Below are 20,238 nucleotides of genomic sequence, written 5' to 3' on the forward strand. Positions count from 1 at the left end.
TTTTCCCTCAAGCTGTTCCTCTTTCATTTCCTGTCTCTGACACCATCATTACACAAATCACTCAAGCTAAAGACCTGGGAGTCACTCTTGATTGTTTTTCTCTGTAACCCTTTATATCTAATTAGTCACCAAGTCTGATCTCTTACATTTATTCATTTCTGTCCAACACTATTAAGATTGAGTTAGTTCAAGCCTTTAGAGTCTCAAAAAACTGCCCTATAACCAGTTTTCTTCCCCTAATCTCCTTCTCCTCCTATGCATCCTCTACTCTCCTACTAAAGTTAGCCTTAGAAAAAGCAAATTCTGATGATGCAATATGGAGAAACAGAGGCTCTGCGTCACACATACTGACCTTAATTCCTCCTCTGCCACTTCTCAGCTGAGTGACCTTGGCAAATTACTCAAGCTCTCTCTGTTATACTTTTGCCTTTGTAAAAGACAAAATTAGTAAAAGTATTTATCACATATGGTTGCAAAGATAGAATGAGATAATTCACACAGAGTGTTATCTAGATGAATTCATAGAGAGTGTTATCACATAGCCTGACATCTAGCGAGTTAGCAATAAATGTTAAGGATTATTATTTTGTCAATTCCCTCCTTAAAATTCTCCCAATTTTATTGTAAACATTATCCGACATGTCTTTCTCACTTCTAGACTATGATCTCCTTGAAGTTAGAAACTTTACCTTATCTTCACTTTATCCCAGGGCATAGCACAGCGTTTGAAACATAGTTGATGCTTAATAATTATCAGTTAATGACTGCAAAGTGTTCTCTGAATTATCCACAAGTGTAGACTTTGAATTTTTTGTCTTATGTCTCAATTCTTGAAGATTCTACCTAATTACCAGATGAAAATATACTGTAATATATAAACACATACAAGCTAAGTTATATACTAGGATTGACCTGCTGACATATTGTCCTCAATTGGCAAAATCCTAAGCCATTTTTAAAACACATCTTCTAAAAACTTGTAAAAGCAAGTCTTAACATGTCCATTGATGGGCTTGAGGAAGGGTAGGGTGGGTCTATAAAACTCATTAAATTATATGTAATTTTTAGAGAATATCATGTATGCATGTTGGAGGGAAGAATGCATTTTGCTTTCTTCACATTCTCAAATGAGGTCTGTTATCCAGACAAGGTGAATAACCATTGATATAAAAGATGACAGAGAATATGGTACCAGGAGTTGGCTGGGCTCATGGCAGACAGGTGGAGATATATTTTTCAGCATGAAACTTTTTGGAATATGTCAGATCATACAATGAAGACAACTACCTACCAAGTGTATATTTATCTAAACTTTGAAAATAAAAGTCATGAAATCCACAACCCTGAATGCAAGTACCTGACCTCTAACCAATAAATAAGATCATTAAATCACAGTGTCAATGTTGCTACATGCTTCACGGTCTACCTTGTGTTTGTTGCCAACACTGCAGGGGGCTTAGAGAGAGTCTGTGATAATCATAATCTTGGATTTTGTTTGTGTGTGTGTGTATGTGTCTATGCATCCTCCCAATTTTTTAGGTAATCCAATTTAAACTAATGAGTAAATTTTTAAAAGTACACATATGATACATAATATATATAACATGATATGTACTATGAATATATATTAAAAACATATGTAACATAAAATGTAAACTGTAATATGCAATATAAAATAAAGTTTATATGATATGTAATGTATAATACAGAAAAATGTTTTCTACAAAATTATGGCTTTTCCATCATAATAGAATAATTTGCATATTTGTAGCTAATTCACAAGATTTTTATATAAAATATAATTTGAAGCCATTACTCTCTAAAATAATGAAAAGCCATTTTTTAAAATAACTACATTTAAATACCTTTACAACAACATTTACTAGGGATATACCAGTTTAAGACAGATTTTTCTTTGATTCATTTTGGCAGTGTTACAAATTTATGTGATTTAACAGTTAAATAAACAGAGTGGACCTGGGTGTATATTGCTTAAACCAGTATTTGTCAAAATATAAGTATGATTGGGACCACAATTTAGGACTTGACAATTAATTTTACTTGCAGTATATGTTAAAAAGGTGTTCAGCTACAGGCTATCATGTGAATAGAAATCTGTCCCTAAGTTGAAATTTCCTAAGGAGTTGAGGTAAGAAATAACATGGACATATTATAAGCATAAACATTCTGAAGTCAAACACACTGATTAAAAATTCACAGGATTGTCTCTAAATTATCTAATAAAATAGTCATCATGCTGAAATAATCATTATCAACTATTCTACCTTTATTATCTGTTCTTGTCTGCTTCAGAAAAATTAGAAAATTAAATGCAAAATCTTTCCATTACTGCACTGTTAAAGCTGTAAATTTAAAAACAAATCAGACTTTCACCAATGGACAGATCATCCAAAATGAAAATAAATAAGGAAACACAAGCTTTAAATGATACATTAAACAAGATGGACTTAGTTGATATTTATAGGACATTCCATCCAAAAACAACAGAATACACATTCTTCTCAAGTGCTCCTGGAACATTCTCCAGGATAGATCATATGTTGGGTCACAAATCAAGCCTTGGTAAATTTAAGAAAACTGAAATCGTATCAAGTATCTTTTCTGACCACAACGCTGTGAGACTAGATATCAATTACAGGAAAAAATCTGTAAGAAATATAAACACATGGAGGCTAAACACATTACTTAATAACCAAGAGATCACTGAGGAAATCAAAAAATACCTAGAAACAAATGACAATGAAAACATGATGACCCAAAACCTATGGGATGTAGCAAAAGCAGTTCTAAGAGGGAAGTATATAGCAATACAATCCTATCTTAAGAAACATCTCAAATAAACAACCTAACCTTACACCTAAAGCAATTAGAGAAAGAAGAACAAAGGAACCCCAAAGTTAGCAGAAGGAAAGAAATCATAAAGATCAGATCAGAAATACATGAAAAAGAAATGAAGGAAACGATAGCAAAGATCAATAAAACTAAAAGCTGGTTCTTTGAGAAGATAAAAAAAATTGATAAACCATTAGCCAGACTTATCAAGGAAAAAAGGGAGAAGACTCAAATCAATAGAATTAGAAATGAAAAAGGAGAAGTAACAACTGACACTGCAGAAATACAAAGGATTATGAGAGATTACTACAAGCAACTCTATGCCAATAAAATGGACAAACTGGAAGAAATGGACAAATTCTTAGAAATGCACAACCTTCTGAGACTGAACCAGGAAGAAATAGAAAATATGAACAGACCAATCACAAGCACTGAAATGGAAACTGTGATTAAAAATTTTCCAACAAACAAAAGCCCAGGACCAGATGGCTTCACAGGCGAATTCTACCAAACAAACAACTATCCTTCTCAAACTCTTCCAAAATATAGCAGATGGAGGAACACTCCCAAACTTATTCTATGAGGCCACCATCACCCTGATACCAAAACCAGACAAAGATGTCACAAAGAAAGAAAACTATAGGCCAGTAGCACTGATAAACACAGATGTGAAAATCCTCAACAAAATACTAGCAAACAGAATCCAACAGCACATTAAAAGGATCATACACTATGATCAAGTGGGGTTTTTATCCCAGGAATGCAAGGATTCTTCAATATACGCAAATCAATCAACATGATACACCATATTAACAAATTGAAGGAGAAAAACCATATGATCACCTCAACAGATGCAGAGAAAGCTTTTGACAAAATTCAACACCCATTTATGATAAAAAAAAAAAAAACCTTCAGAAAATGGGCATAGAGGGAACTTTCCTCAACATAATAAAGGCCATATACGACAAACCCACAGCCAACATCCTTCTGAATGGTGAAAAAGTGAAACCATTTCCACTAAGATCAGGAACAAGACAAGGTTGCCCACTCTCACCACTATTATTCAAAATAGTTTGGAAGTTTTAGCCACAGCAATCAGAGAAGAAAAAGAAATAAAAGGAATCCAAATCAGAAGAGAAGAAGTAAAGCTGTCACTGTTTGCAGATGACATGACACCATACATAGAGAATCTTAAAGATGCTACCAGAAAACTAGTAGAGCTAATCAATGAATCTGGTAAAGTAGCAGGATACAAAATTAATGCACAGAAATCTCTTGCATTCCTAAACACCAATGATGAAAAATCTGAAAGTGAAATTAAGAAAACACTCCCATTTACCACTGCAACAAAAAGAATAAAATATCTAGGAATAAACCTACCTAAGGAGACAAAAGACCTGTATGCAGAAAATTATAAGACACTGATGAAAGAAATTAAAGATGATATAAATAGATGGAGAGATATACCATGTTCTTGGATTGGAAGAATCAACATTGTGAAAAGGACTCTACTACTCAAGGCAATCTACAGATTCAGTGCAATCCCTATCAAACTACCACTGGCATTTTTCACAGAACTAGAACAAAAAATTTCACAATTTGTATGGAAACACAAAAGACCCCGAATAGCCAAAGCAATCTTGAGAAAGAAAAACGGAGCTGGAGGAATCAGGCTCCCTCACTTCAGACTATACTACAAATCTACAGTAATCAAGACAGTATGGTGCTGGCACAGAAACAGAAATATAGATCAACGGAACAGGATAGAAAGCCCAGAGATAAACCCACACACATATGGTCACCTTATCTTTGATAAAGGAGGCAAGAATATACAATGGAGAAAAGACAGCCTCTTCAATAAGTGGTGCTGGGAAAACTGGACAGCTACATGTAAAAGAATGAAATTAGAACACTCCCTAACACCACACACAAAAATAAACTCAAAATGGATTAAAGACCTAAATGTAAGGCCAGACACCATAAAACTCTTAGAGGAAAACACAGGCAGAACACTCTATGACATAAATCACAGCATGATCCTTTTTGACCCACCTCCTGGAGAAATGGAAATAAAAACAAAAATAAACAAATGGGACCTAATGAAACTTAAAAGCTTTCGCACAGCAAAGGAAACCATAAACAAGATGAAAAGACAACCCTCAGAATGGGAGAAAATATTTGCAAATGAAGCAACTGACAAAGGATTAATCTCCAAAATTTATAAGCAGTTCATACAGCTCAATATCAAAAAACAAACAACCCAATCCAAAAATGGGCAGAAGACCTAAATAGACATTTCTCCAAAGAAGATATACAGATTGCCAACAAACACATGAAAGGATGCTCAACATCACTAATCATTAGGGAAATGCAAATCAAAACTACAATGAGGTATCATCTCACACCGGTCAGAATGGCCATCATCAGAAAATCTACAAACAAGGGCCTCCCTGGTGGTGCAGTGGTTGAGAGTCCGCCTGCCAATGCAGGGGACACGGGTTCGTGCCCCGGTCCGGGAAGACCCCACATGCCGCGGAGCGGCTGGGCCCGTGAACCATAGCCGCTGAGCCTGCGCGTCTGGAGCCTGTGCTCCGCAATGGGAGAGGCCACAACAGTGAAAGGCCCGTGTACCGCAAAAAAAAAAAAAAAAAAAAAAATCTAGAAACAATAAATGCTGGAGAGGGTGTGGAGAAAAGAGAACTCTCTTGCACTGTTGGTGGGAATGGAAATTGATACAGCCACTATAGAGAACGGTATGAAGGTTCCTTAAAAAAATTAAAAATAGAACTGCCATAGACACAGCAATCCCACTACTGGGCATATACCCTGAGAAAACCATAATTCAAAAACAGTCATGTACCAAAATGTTCATTGCAGCTCTATTTACAATAGCCAGGACATGGAAGCAACCGAAGTGTCCATCAACAGATGAATGGATAAAGATGTGGCACATATATACAATGGAATATTACTCAGCCATAAAAGGGAACGAAACTGAGTTATTTGTAGTGAGGTGGATGGACCTAGAGACTGTCATTCAGAGTTAAGTAAGTCAGAAAGAGAAAAACAAATACTGTATGCTAACACATATATATGGAATCTAAAAAAAAAATAGTGGCCATGAAGAACCTAGGGGCAAGATGGGAATAAAGACACAGACCTACTAGAGAATGGACTTGAGGATAGGGGCAGGGGGAAGGGTAGGCTGTGACAAAGTGAGAGAGTGGCATGGACATATATACACTACCAAACATAAAATAGATAACTAGTGGGAAGCAGCCACATAGCACAGGGAGGGAGATCAGCTCGGTGCTTTGTGACCACCTAGAGGGGTGGGATAGAGAGGGTGGGAGGGAGGGAGATGCAAGAGCGAAGATATATGGGGACATATGTATATGTATAACTGATTCACTTTGTTATACAGCAGAAACTAACACACCATTGTAAAGCAATTATACTCCAATAAAGATGTTAAAAAAAAAGATAAAAACAAATCAGAGAATATGAAAGTTAAGATCCTCTTAGTAACATTAACTTGTCCGACATTGATTATATATAATTCCACTATTGCTGGTTAGTGTTCTAAGTGTACACTTTATTATAAGGCATAAGAAATGTAAAGAAATTAATGCTGTTATTAAAACTCTGACTTTTCACTCCCTTGAGTTATGAAGGTTGAAATCTGCAATCTTAACATTGTATTAGCATAAGATTCTGCAATTTAATGAAATAAACTGGTTGAGAAAATGAACTATGCTCACTCAATGAAAATGCTGTCTGTTTTCCTGAATGGAACACTTAGAGCACCTCATTTAATGGTAACAGATGAAAACTTTAATAACTTAGTAGTTTTTATAAACACTGATAAAGTTACCTCATAAAACGATATTATTGTATATACCTACAAAATCTGTAAAATAATGTTATGAAGTTATCAAAATTCTTATCCATTAAATAATGGAGACAAATTCATATACAGTATAGTGTTATCTACCTGTCAAATATATAACTAATTCAATTACTGTTATTGCATTTGTAAAGGAACTAAAAAAGCACTTGATAGAAGGAATAATAAATAATATTAAGATCCCATTGTTCTTATGAAGTTTGTAAAGAACTACAGACTAAAAGGAATGAAAGATAGAAAAACAAACATAAATGATAAGTAAACTTTAAAATAAAAAAATAATAAAATAAAATTAAACCCCCCAAGAGGGCCAGAGTCTTTGCAGGGTTTGTTCAGTGATACATAAGGTGTATAGAACAGTATCTGGGCTATAATAGCTGCACAGAAACATTTGTTGAATAAATTAACTTGGATGGTATCTTCAATAATACAGAAGTTCAAAAGCTCCTCTTTATAGGTAGTAAGAGTCCTTGAAAAAGGTTTAACAGCAGGGCAAATTTGAGTAACCAGCATAGCAACTATGCACTCCAAAAAAAAAAAAAGACCAGCAAAGTCAAGTATTTCCACAATGAAAATCCATCCAAGGATATTATCTGAGACTAGTGGCTGCACTTCAGGCTATTTTACTCGTAGTTACCTCATGGGGATAAACATCGAAGGTAGGTGCATTAAATTCAGAAAGACACTATTAAAATGATCACATTCCCTTGGAAAGCATCATGTGTGTGGGGTGGGGGAGTAGCTCATACATGATATGGTGATGGTGGTGTTGGTGATGATGGTGGTGATGATGATGGTCTCATATTTCTCACATCACTTGAGACGTTCATCTAATTAATCCCTGAGAAGCATCAGGAAAGCGTGGTGAGTCTTCCTTAGGTGGATGCAAAAGGACAAAATTAAATATCTTAAGAGGATTGAGAAAGAGGTAATGGCAAGTAGTATAAGCCTCCCATAAATGGGAGACATGGTGAGATGTTAACAGAGTGGAATGATACCCATTCTAGAGTGGGTCAATTAAAATTATTCTTTGGAACCTATAGCACAAATATATATGTCAACTTGTTTATTCACATATTCAACAAATATTTATTGAGTATCTGGTATATTATTATGGGCCCTCTAGGAAGGCGACACATGTTCAAGTCCTGTGATATGCCGATAGGCCAGTGATATGCCGATGAGTAAGGCATAGCATCTGCCTTCTAAGGATATTATAATAAACTACAGGAATTAAGAAGCAACAGTTAAAACACATAAAGTTAGAAATATACAATCTTATATTTCTAAAAAGTACAGATACGATTAATCCCTAAACATGCCTTTAATAATGGCTAACGCACATCTATTAAGGTGCAGCAAGATAGGACCCTTTCACTTTGGTCTTTCATATTCTTTGTTAGAAAGAACGCTGGATCTAGGAGACTGCATTTACTCACCATGAGCTTGTGAGGTATGTTTTGATCAGGTTTTATGGAGGATAGAGCAGGCTGGCTGCTCTGATCTCTGTTTATTTCAGAGGAACTATGTCTCAGCTACCTTGCATGTACAAAAATGGTTAGTGCTAAACTCCTGACTCAGATAAGACCTGACCTTTGTCTCGCAAGATATATATTATCTTTGTCAAGGCACATGAGCCCACTTTGTTTGGTTCTAAATTGATAGCCTTTTCAATCTTTTAATATCATTTGAACAACAAAATAATCATTAGAGGCTTTAGTAACACAATCAGCAATGGCTTCTTAAAGTTCGATTCAGAAAGACCTCCAAGAGCTGCCAGCATCCCCAGAAGCCATGCCTCTGTTAGCCCTTTTAGGGAGGTGTCTTAGTCTGTTCAGGCTGCTATAACAAAATACCACAGACTGGGTGGCTTATTACAACAAAAATTTATTTCTCACAGTTCACTCGTTATCTGGTGAGAGCCTGCCTTCTGGTTCAGAGAGGGCACCTTCTAGATGTAACCTCACGTGGGGGAAGGGGCAAACTAGTTTTTTGGGGTATCTTTTTATAAGGGCTCTACCATCAAGACCTAATCACCTTCCAAATGCCCCACCTCCTAATATCAATCCCCTTGAGAGTTAGAACTCCAACAAAGGAATTCTGTGAGGGGACACAAACATTCAGTCCATAACAGGAGGAAAACCGTGGCCAGACTCATCTGTAACAATCAATTCATTCCGTAGAATGGTGGTTTGTAGGACACCTAAGAGAAATCTTCACCATATTTGAAATCAAAGAGGCCGCATTATAGTGTTCAATAATTTCCTATTTATCTTCATCTAGAAAATGTACTTTTTAGTGTCAAACATGAGAGCTTCCTTCTTGAGCTTACTCAGCTCCTTAATGCAGTTGCTGCTGAGTTTGCAAATCCACATAAGTGAAGGGCCCAGATGCAGAAGTTAAAAAGCTGGGTAAGAATGAGGCCTCTTTGTCTTCATAACTGTATATACACAGCCCAAAACCTGTTAGGACTACTTGAGTATTTTAAGGGCTGGAAGACCCTGATAATGAGTTTAAGAACTATTTACTGGAAGACCAAAAAAAGGCTTGGAAAATCTTCAAAGCAACAGATCATATAGATGCTAGTTAACATTTTTTAGTTTAAACCCTCTTAGAAACAACTTATTCAGAGCAACATAAAGATCTGGACCTAACTACTTGGGTAAATGTCGCTCATACTACAGTTTCAATGAAAAATAGTTATGGGAGACTGAAGGCCACAAACATATTTCATCCAGTTTTATTTCCTCACATTTCCCCATTGAACTATGTCTTTGAGGGAAAGAACTATGTGGGAAATAACCTCTCATATCCTCCTCTTTTCCAGAGCAGAGCAAAAATAGCACTTAGCATGTACAACAGAAATGACAGCTCTTATTAATAATGCTCATATCAGTCAGTGAAATATCTAAAAGAAGTTTCTCTCACATTTTCATCAAGACAGTGTGCTAGATTACATAACAGAGAGACCAAGGCACCAGTCAGGCAGAAGTATAGAGAAATTTAGAAAGAGAAAGACAGAAACAGAGAAGTAGAGAGACTGAGGAAGAGAGATGAGAAGAAGAGAGATAAAGGCAGAAAATTCTGAAGAAACTACTTACTTTCATAATAAATACACATTTTTCTCATATTTGGAAAAGTTAAAATTTTACAGTTGAAATTGTCTTTTCATTTTTATTAGATATGGCGTGGGACAACATAGTCTGTTCTGGGTTTATGGACTTGAAAGCCATAATCTCAGTCTTGTCAAGATAAGCATTAACAACTAATATTTTAAAATAGAATTAATTAGTGACTCACACTCTCATTTTCCTTCCAGGACAAAGACTCTTCTTCCCTATTCCACTAACATCTCAGCTACTGGATTTCCTCTGATTTTTTTCAAAAAACGTTTTGAGTGACACAATCAACAGAGTGAAAAGGCAACCTAAAGAATGGTGGAAAATATTTGCAAATCATATATCTAAAAGCTGTTAATATTTAGAATATATAGAGAACTAAAACCAACAACAAAAACCCTAAATAACTCAATTAAAAAATGGGCAAAGAACTTGAATAGACTTTTTTTTCACCGAATATTATAAATATGAAAACATGGAGCGTATGAAAACATGCTCAACATCACTAATTGTTGGAAAAATGCAAATCAAAACCACAATGAGATACCACTTATACCCATCAGGATGGCTACGATCAGAAAAACATAAAATAATCAATGTTAGGGAGAATGTGGAGAAACTGGAACTCTTCTGCACTGCTGGTGGAAATGTAAAATGGTGCAGCCACTATGGAAAACAGTATAGTGATTCTTCAAAAAATTAAAAATAGAATTACCATATATTTAGCAATTCCATTTCTGGGTGTATATCCAAATGAACTGAAAGTAGGGTCTCTAAGAGATATCTGTACACTTATGTTCATAGCAGCAATATTCATAACAGTTAAAAGGTAGAAATGTCCATGGATGTATGAATGGTTATATAAAATGTGGTATATACATACAATAGAATATTATTCAGCCTTTAAAGGAAGGAGATTCTGACCACATGGCTGAACTTTGAGGACATCATGCTAAGAGAAATAAGCCAATTAAAAAATATTTTATGGGGCTTCCCTGGTGGCACAGCGGTTGAGAGTCCGCCTGCCGAAGCAGGGGACACAGGTTCGTGCCCCGGTCCGGGAAGATCCCACATGCCGCGGAGCGGCTGGGCCCGTGAGCCATGGCCACTGAGCCTGCGCGTCCAGAGCCTGTGCTCCGCAACGGGAGAGGCCACAACAGTGAGAGGCCCGTGTACTGCAAAAAAAAAAAAAAAAAAAATTGTATGATTCCACTAACACAAGAGACCTAGAATAGTCAAATTCATAGAAAGTAGAATGGTGGTTACTACGGAACGGAGGAGAGGAAAACTGGGAGTTGTTGTTTAAATTTTTTTAATTTAATTTATTTTTTATACAGCAGGTTCTTATTAGTTATCTGTTTTATACATATTAGTGTATATACATCAATCCCAATCTCCCAATTCATCCCACCACCACCACCCCCCTGCCACTTTCCCCCACTGGTGTCCATAAGTTTGTTCTCTATGTGTGTCTCTATTTCTGCCCTGCAAACTGGTTCATCTGTACAGTTTTTCTAGATTCCACATATACGTGTTAATATACATTTGTTTTTCTCTTTCTGACTTACATCACTCTGTATGACAGTCTCTAGATCCATCCACATCTCTACAAATGACCCAATTTCATTCCTTTTTATGGCTGAGTAATATTCCATTGTATATATGTACCACATCTTCTTTACCCATTCGTCTATCGATGGGCATTTAGGGGGAGTTATTTAATAGATATAGAGTTTGTTTTGCAAGATGAAAAGGTTCTGGAGATTGGCTGCACAATAATTTAAATATATTTAACAATACTGAATTACACACTTAAAAATGGTTAAGATGATAAATGTAATGTAATATGTATTCTACCACAATTAAAAATAATCCAGACTTTAGTAAAAAAAAAATTTGTAATGTCTCAATCTTACAACTTATGTGGCAGAAAAGCATACTGCCAGGTGAAAAATATATGACCAATTATGTTCAAATAGGGTCGAAGGGATCAATCAAATGCTCATTCCTCAAATTTTAGTACTTTTTATCCAGCCAGTTATCCTAAGTTTTAAGCATCTGAACTATACTGTTTTGGTTCTCCAAAGATTCTCTCAGAAATATCTGCATAAAATTATGCATTTTTAAAGAGAAAGTTCTGCTCATTTCTCTTTTAATCTTTGATCTATTCATACTTTAAGATCAATTCAACATTTCTTACCCTGTGGGGGGTCTTCTCTCTATGACTGTGCTGAACACTCTTTCCTGTGGGCTACCATTATGGCTTACAAGTAACTCATTTATTGAATTTACTGCCCAATTACCTTTTTCCTATCTGTGAGCTCCTTAAGGGTAAGCATGCTTCCTCTTCATCTATGTGTCCCAAGAACTCAGCAGAGAGCCAGGCAAGAAATAAAAGTTTAGTATTTATTTATGGGATAATGGTGAAGCTAACTCTTGTAAAACCATCTTATTAAATAATTGAGAAATTAGTTCCTCTTAGAGATCAGAACTATGGGGGGATAAAAGCCCACTTGCTCCTTCATCTTACTAAATATTATTTTACCAAAAAATAAAATATAATTTTGTTTTTCTTTTTTGATTTGAATATCAAGAAACTAAATGCCAAAAGTTTGTCCTAAATAAAAGTTTACCCCTAGCATTAGTAACCTAGTATGAGTAATCTGGTATTATTACACCAATACCCCATCCTCTCTTATCCTTGCATCCATGCTACTGTAACATTATCTTGTTATAAACTATCTCAAGTCTATTTCGGAAGGAAGTGAGATATGATTAAAATATGTAAAATATGCAATATAAAGCTAAATATGAAGGTGCTGCTTCAAAGTTGTCTTTAGTTTCTTTTCTTTGTTCCATGAATAATGTCTCCCACATTTCCGTAGAATCCTAAACAGCTGCACTCTCATTACTGCAATATCTGTTCTTATATGCTTTATCTTGTCTGGTTCAGTTCTGAGTAGGCGGTATAGTCTGTTCTCCATAATTTGTTTTCTAATGTATATCCACTTGTGTGTCACATTAGTTATTCTAGTTTTCCTTAAACTGCAGCTAAATTAAGCTATTTTTCAAAGTAATATGACAACCTAATGAAGACCCTTTCTATGTAAGATATGCACACTTTAGTTGGTATAATTAAGACAACAGAAAATATGATTTCCTTCATAACAATCTTAAACTGTAGAATTTAGGAGATCTGTATCTAGATTTAGATTTAGGATAAACTGTGATGCTTTAGAAAAGTCTTTTGACGCCTTAGGACTCGATTACCTCAAAGTTCTTTCCAAGTCTAAAATTATGGATCTATCAGTAATGTCTAGAATGATAGTTGAGGTTCTAAGCCCTTGCCTGGAAATAAGCATAAGTACTCATCAGTTTATACAATGCTTTCTACAAAAAGAAGCTACCCTGAATATCATGTTAAAATACTTCTTTATTCAGATTAACATAAAATAAAAAATTCGAACTGTAGAATGCCAGATTATGCTTGCATTTGCTATGAACTTCTTAAGTAAGTATATTGTCAACATTATACTACTTTCAATACAACATAGTTGCAAATATGGCTTCTCAATAATCATATAATTTCTCATCTTGGTATCCAGTACGGACATTAGTCTGGTCCAACTTACATATCCAATCAATATATGAGGATATCTTATGCCTTAGTAATTAAAGCCAATTTCCCCCTCAGACTAATTTCATCGCTGAAATATACTGCAAGTTTATTCCTACTCTCACTGTTATTTGCTCCTTGAAAAACATATCAGACCCTTTCCTGACAAACCAAATACCCTGAGTTTTGCAAGGCCTACCTGGATCGTTCATCTCTTCTGTGAAGCATTATCGGGCTATCTAGTACTCAGACAGCTTAAAATGACCTATCCATTTTCTACATTTTTGTAGTACCACAGAATTCATCCCTAACTTCTAATTTAACACCTAGTAATACATCAACTCCAGAATAGAGCAGCTAGTTCATCCATAAGCACACATCCTCCTTCTTGCCACACGTTTAGACTGCACTGCCCAACCTCTTTGCATCTGGGTGAACCTTATGACTAGTTCCGGCCAATGCCATGTGGGCAAATACGACATTCAACTACTCTGATGCCTGGCCTATGAAACTTTGAAAATCTTTCATGCACTTTCCTCGTTTGTACTTTTCTTCTGGCTGTACACAGAGGATTCAATAAGGACTATAAGCTTCTAGGTGATCACAAAGGTCCTAAGTACCTCCACGAATGAAGGGATGGAATGAAGCTCCTCCCTCTGCCCCAATACACAACTTTATATGGTACCCTTGTTTTTCTTGGGTCGTTTTTTACTTCCCTCATTGACCATAAATGACTGAGAATATACCTCAATGCTTTTTGGAATTCTGTATATAAGCAAATACAATTATTTAATAACATTCATTCAACATAAGCATTTTTTTTTTTTTTTTGCGGTATGCGGGCCTCTCACTGTTGTGGCCTCTCGCGTTGTGCAGCACAGGCTCCGGACGCGCAGGCTCAGTGGCCATGGCTCACGGGCCGCTCCACGGCATGTGGGATCTTCCCGGACCGGGGCACAAACCCGTGTCCCCTGCATCAGCAGGCGGACTCTCAACCACTGCACCACCAGGGAAGCCCAACATGAGCATATTTTAATAGAAAATGCATATTGTCTTTAGATTTATACTCTCATCACTCAATAATATGCATTCCATATTCATAAAATATTCTAAATATTTAATTATTTTTAAAAATTGCATACTATTCAATGATCATGCTAATCATATATCTGTATAATTTTAAAAAGTAAAACAAAAAATTAACGCTTTAGTATTCACTATGAAAGAGAATAATGGCCAGATTTTCTTCTGATTGGTGTTCTCTGTAGGTGCTATAATAAGTAATATAAAGCTAGAAATTGAAAAAAGAAAATCTGTAAGAGTCCATGAACACATTCTCAAGTCACTGAAATAACACACAGTTGGTGTATGAATGAGTTCATGAATCATTTATCAGTGGTGACAGAAATAGAAATTATTTCCCTCAGAAGTCTATCTTTATTACAGTACCCTGTAAATATGTTCAATATTTGAATCTCTACTTTTAGGGAGGGAACTAACATTAATTGAAGGCTTATTCTGTGCCAGGTGCTTTACATAAATCATTGTACTTACCCCTCACAACAACTCCTTGAGGTAGTTATTTTTATCCCCATTGCAGAGATGAAATACCTTAATGAAGAAAGAACGCAGCTCACAAATGGCAGAGCCCTGACTGGAACCCACACCTGCCTTATTCTTTCATACTTTTTCTCTCTAACACAGAATTCTCTCTAGCATCTCTCATCTATGTACTTTTTCATGACACTTTGTGTTTAAAGTACTTTACTTCTCTATTCTAAATATCAACATAAAAGTTCAACCAGTTATAATTATTTAGTGAGCGTCAACACTATGCTAGACAGAATAAAGTTTTAAAACTCATGTAAGAGTTTGCCGTTTATGAAAGGTCACATTGAAAGATGTCCACTTCCATTATAGATGATCCTTTCTATACCATTTTTCTCCTCTCCTCCCTGTAAATCCTGTTTTTTAATCTCCTGTCACCAGATTATATTGCTCATTTTCTTCATTGTTGAAGTCACTTAATAACCTTGCAATTAACTCCTCCAAGTTTCCCAAATATTTTAGCTCTGGCCTAACGGTCACTCTTTCCAACATGACTCTTTTTTTCTTTTTTTTCTTTTCCTTTTTTTTTTTTTTTAGGCAAGTCAGCTGACAGCTTTACTGCATTGGGGAAGTGGATAGATCGCTCAGGAGCTCTTGGTGGGGCGAGTCCGCTTTCTCTTCGCCATCACAGGCTTCTGGCGCGCAGGCCTGCCGGATGGCGGCCACGCGCAAACCCGGGCGGTACTTGTTCTTTCGGATCACGTGCCGGATGCTGCCGAGGGCGGCCCGGGCATTCTTGTCGATGGTGGTCCGCATGTTGGAAGTGGCTGCCTTTCGCTGACTGGATCTCCGCTTCATGACCACCACGACCCCTTTGCCGTCTGCCGCCAGCTCCATGCCCACAGTCCGGCGGTGAATGAACCTGTTGTACCGGAAGGAGCTGCAGGCCTTCAGGTTATTGGGCTCGGTGCTATACGTCTGCTTGTTCCTCTTGATCAAGAAGCTGGAGCAGTTCAGCATGATCATCCATTGCAGATGTGCTGACACGGCGGCAGCTCCTCTCGTGGCGGCTGCCGGATACGCTCCAACATGACTCTTGATTTAATTGACAACTTCAATATATACATATATGATCCTTCCTGACATGTGGCCTCTTGATTGCTTAATCTTCTTCCCTCTAAATATCTTGTCTTCCCTATTATCTCAGCCAATTAACTGCCTGGCCATTTCTAGACCTATTCATTGTTAGTAATGCCCATACTTTCACAATTCTGTTTCATGCAGCCTCAGTTCTCCGACCATCATCTCCTCTTTTTCCAGCTCATTTGCTGCAGTATCTCAACCTTAACAGTCATATGCCCACTGGGACCTTCAATCTATTGAAGGACACACATCTCAGTCCATCAACTCCCTTCACTAGGCAAAATTACAATTCTGCTTAGATTTAAATCTCTTCAACACCTACACTTGTACAGCTAAATATGCATGTAGAAACACACAGCAACTCTGAATGATCTCACTTCAAAAATTCAATTTGAAAAAGTGCTGGAGGACTCTGAAGGCTGCCCACAATCATACTATATTTCACTAGTACATGTACTTTCCACTCTCCTTGAGGACGATTTCATACCTTCTCCTTTCTTCTTAAATTTCTAACACCTCCATCCTAATACTCCCAGTTGATGGCTTTGCTTTGTCTCCACTGAGAAAACTGAAGCAACTAGAAGGAATCTCCAGAAACTCTCACAGCGACATGTATTCACCCACAATTGAACCCGTATACTTTGCTTTCTCTCAAGTTTCTGGATAATGATTATTTACTCCTCTCTAAAACCTTCCCTTGTGCACTAAATACAATTTCCATCACCTATCCAAGAACTTCACAATGGAATTGATTCCCTTTTCTCTGCATTATTAATTTTTTATTATGTAGTAGAGAAAATCACCACCAGCAAAAATGTTATTTTTCTCCCATTTTAAAAGAATCATCTTTTAAACCCCGTTTCACCTACCAGCTATAACTGATTATCTTCTCCCTTCTGCAGCAAAATATCTTCAGATATTTGACTATACCCAGTAATATCAATTCCATTTCTCCTAATGCTCCTTAATCCTCGCCAGTCAGATTTGCCCCCTGATCATTACACCAAAACTATTCATGTCAAGATCACCAATTACCTCCAAATTGCTAAATCCAATGGTCACTTTTCAGTTCTTATCAACATCAAGTATATTGTCCTTGACATATTTTCTTCACTTTGCTTCCATGATACCACACTCTTGATTCTCTTCTAACAATATTATTTTTACATCTCAACCTTCTTTGTTGGTTTCTCCTCCTCTTCCAGACCTCTTAATGCTGGAGTTCCCTAGATCTCAGTCCTGTATTCTCTCCCTCTCCTCTGTCTGCATCCACTACACCGTGGCCTCAATCAGCATATACATTTTAATAACAGCAGCCATGTCACCCGAATTTAAACTTCTTTCCCAGACATGTTTTCTGAACTTCAAACTCCTATACACAACTGCCTACCTGCCAGACGCATTGAGTTGCCAAATAGATATCTCCCACTGACTTGGCCAAAACTGAACGTCTCATTCCCTTCCTCCTGCAAACCTATGCCACTCAGTCTGTTTTGTTTTTTCATTTAAATGGATGACCCATCCTTTCAGTTGCTTTCAGACAAAAATCTTGGCTTCATTCCAGATTTTTCCCTTCTCACATCCATATCCAATTTTTGGGAAATCCTGTTGTAATATCTTAAAATATATCCAGTACCTAATCATTTCTCACAATTCTCATTGCTACCAACTTGATACCAAGCCGTGATTATTATTATCCCAGTGATTACTGAAATCATCTCTTAACTGATTTTCCTGCTTCCACCTATGTGCAAATGATTTCAACACAACAGCCAGTGATCCTTGTCAAATCTAAATCATATCAAATCTCTCCTCTGCTCCAAACCCTCTACCAGTTCCTCTTCTTAGAGTGAAACTCAAGTCATTACAAGCACCAACAAGGTACTATAGTAACTGCAAGATCAGGCTCCACTTCCTTTCTGATCTAATTGTTCCCTCACTCATTCACCTCCAGCCACCTGAACTCCTTACTGAACACACCAGACATACTTATGCTCTAAAGGCTTTCACTAGCATAACTCTTTCTTGGGATGTTGTCCTCCAGATATGTGCTTGCCTATGGCCCTGAACTACATCAAGTCTTTGTTCAGATAACATCTTCTCAATGACATCAATTTTCACCATTTAAGTGAAAAATGCAACCCAACCCCCTTCTCCTTAGCTCTGCTTTGTTTTCTATAGCATTTATTACTTTCTCTTATCTAAATATTTTGTGTGTCTGTGTGTATGTGTGTTCCCCTAATGTAACCCTAGTGCCTAGAATAGTAGAAACATGGTATGTGCTCAATTAATATATAAAATAATAAATGGATCAAATAATGAAGTATAAGCTTATCAAACCTACACCCTACACACACACACACACACACACACACACACAGCTCTAAAGAGAATTGGAAATTTATCCTTTATAATTGAAATATGATGATAATATACATCTAAATGATAATTAATAATTCTATATACAGAATAATAGAGTCTCAAAATTGTGAAGAACCTTAAAGCTCATATAATCCAGTCATGTATGCGATGTTTATGTTTCTTCTACATGTTTTCCCATAATAATTTTCTAGTCTATTCCTGAATACTGCAGTAATGGAGGACCTTTTGCATAATTGGCAATGAGACAACTGAAATTCAAGGTTGGTTAATGTTGCTTGATATTTTACAGCAGTTAAAGACAGTAGGAATGATAGAATCTGAAACCAGGTCTCTTGCCTGCTAGTACCCTTCATTACACTCAACTCTGTATAGAAAACCTTTAGTGCATTTAAACATATGTTTACTGAATCAACCAAATGACTTCTTTAAAACTGGCAGTTACAAAATTTTTATATAATTGCAGTCATTTAAAAACATTATCAAGAGTCTACAGATGTAGATAACCCTCAAAAAAAACCTTGAAAAACACTCACTCATTTTAAAATTGAAACTCTTTTGTAAGTTTTCTCATTATCGGGCAATGAGGTTGATAAAATAGTAGCATCAACTGATACTACGCCTAGGGAAAGAGAATTCACAAAATATCTGAGGTAGAGAATTCCACTGGTAACTTCAAAACACCACTATACTACGCTCTAAGAAATCTGCCTTCACGTTAGAAAGAAGACAAAAATGAAAGCAAGAACAGAAATAATGTAGATAAAACAAAGCCCTTTAAAGTTTCCCTCCCAAAATAACTCAAGCAAAGACTGACTCTATCACTTAGAAAAGTCACTGTACGTTCTACTACTAGGTGACTAGAAAGAGGTACTAGAAAGAAACAAAACCCACAGAGTATGTCTGAATTGTGAGTTTTTCATATTTTAATTATGTTTTGGAACTCTGCTCACCATAGCATGCTGTGATACAAAGGAAGAAAAAACTAATAAATTACAAGAGTCAATGAAATGGTCATAATTAGGGTGTCTAAAGACAACACAGCCATCACGAATAACAAAGTGCTCAGTGGTGTCATTAAACTGCTTAAATTTCTAAAGATCTTCCTGTCAGAGTTCTTCTGTAAAGGTGTTATATTTAACGGATAAAAGGACAATTTTTATTACTGTGAGACTCTGAAATGTAAAACAGCTTGACATTTTTGATGCACCATGTCACAGCATATCATGCTCAAACAGACTTTATTCTGTGCAGCTCAATTATATATACTACCAAATGTAAAATAGATAGGTAGTGGGAAGCAGCCGCATAGCACAGGGAGATCAGCTCGGTGCTTTGTGACCTCCTAGAGGGGTGGGATAGGGAGGGTGGGAGGGAGACACAAGAGGGAGGAGATATGGGGATATATGTATATGTATAGCTGATTCACTTTGTTATACAGCAGAAACTAACACACCACTGTAAAGCAATTATACTCCAATAAAGATGTTAAAAAAAAAAACTTTTAAAACTTCAAAAGAACACAGTGTCTTAGAATCATTTCTCAGAAGGAGCAAATTCTTGTTACCATGTTAGAAAACGGAAAAACTTTGTTTTTAAAACAAAAACCACACCACATTAAAATATTTGTAAACTGATTCTCTCGAGTATTTTTCCTCCAAAGACTCTCTATA

The 20,238-nt window shown here is 36.4% G+C and overlaps 2 protein-coding genes across 2 annotated transcripts in view; both read right to left on the bottom strand.

The window, feature by feature from the left end:
• KCND2 (potassium voltage-gated channel subfamily D member 2) overlaps positions 1-20,238 on the bottom strand; it is a 471,065-nt gene that overhangs the window by 384,239 nt on the left and 66,588 nt on the right. The window lies entirely within an intron of this gene.
• On the bottom strand, positions 11,358-16,144 carry LOC105747778 (60S ribosomal protein L28-like; the record flags this gene model as incomplete). The annotated part of the gene is made up of 1 exon (XM_049714988.1): positions 11,358-16,144. A coding segment is annotated over one exon (486 nt), but the record flags the coding sequence as incomplete, so codon positions are not given.

Source organism: Orcinus orca, chromosome 9, assembly GCF_937001465.1.
Source record: "Orcinus orca chromosome 9, mOrcOrc1.1, whole genome shotgun sequence".
Lineage (NCBI taxonomy): Eukaryota > Metazoa > Chordata > Mammalia > Artiodactyla > Delphinidae > Orcinus > Orcinus orca.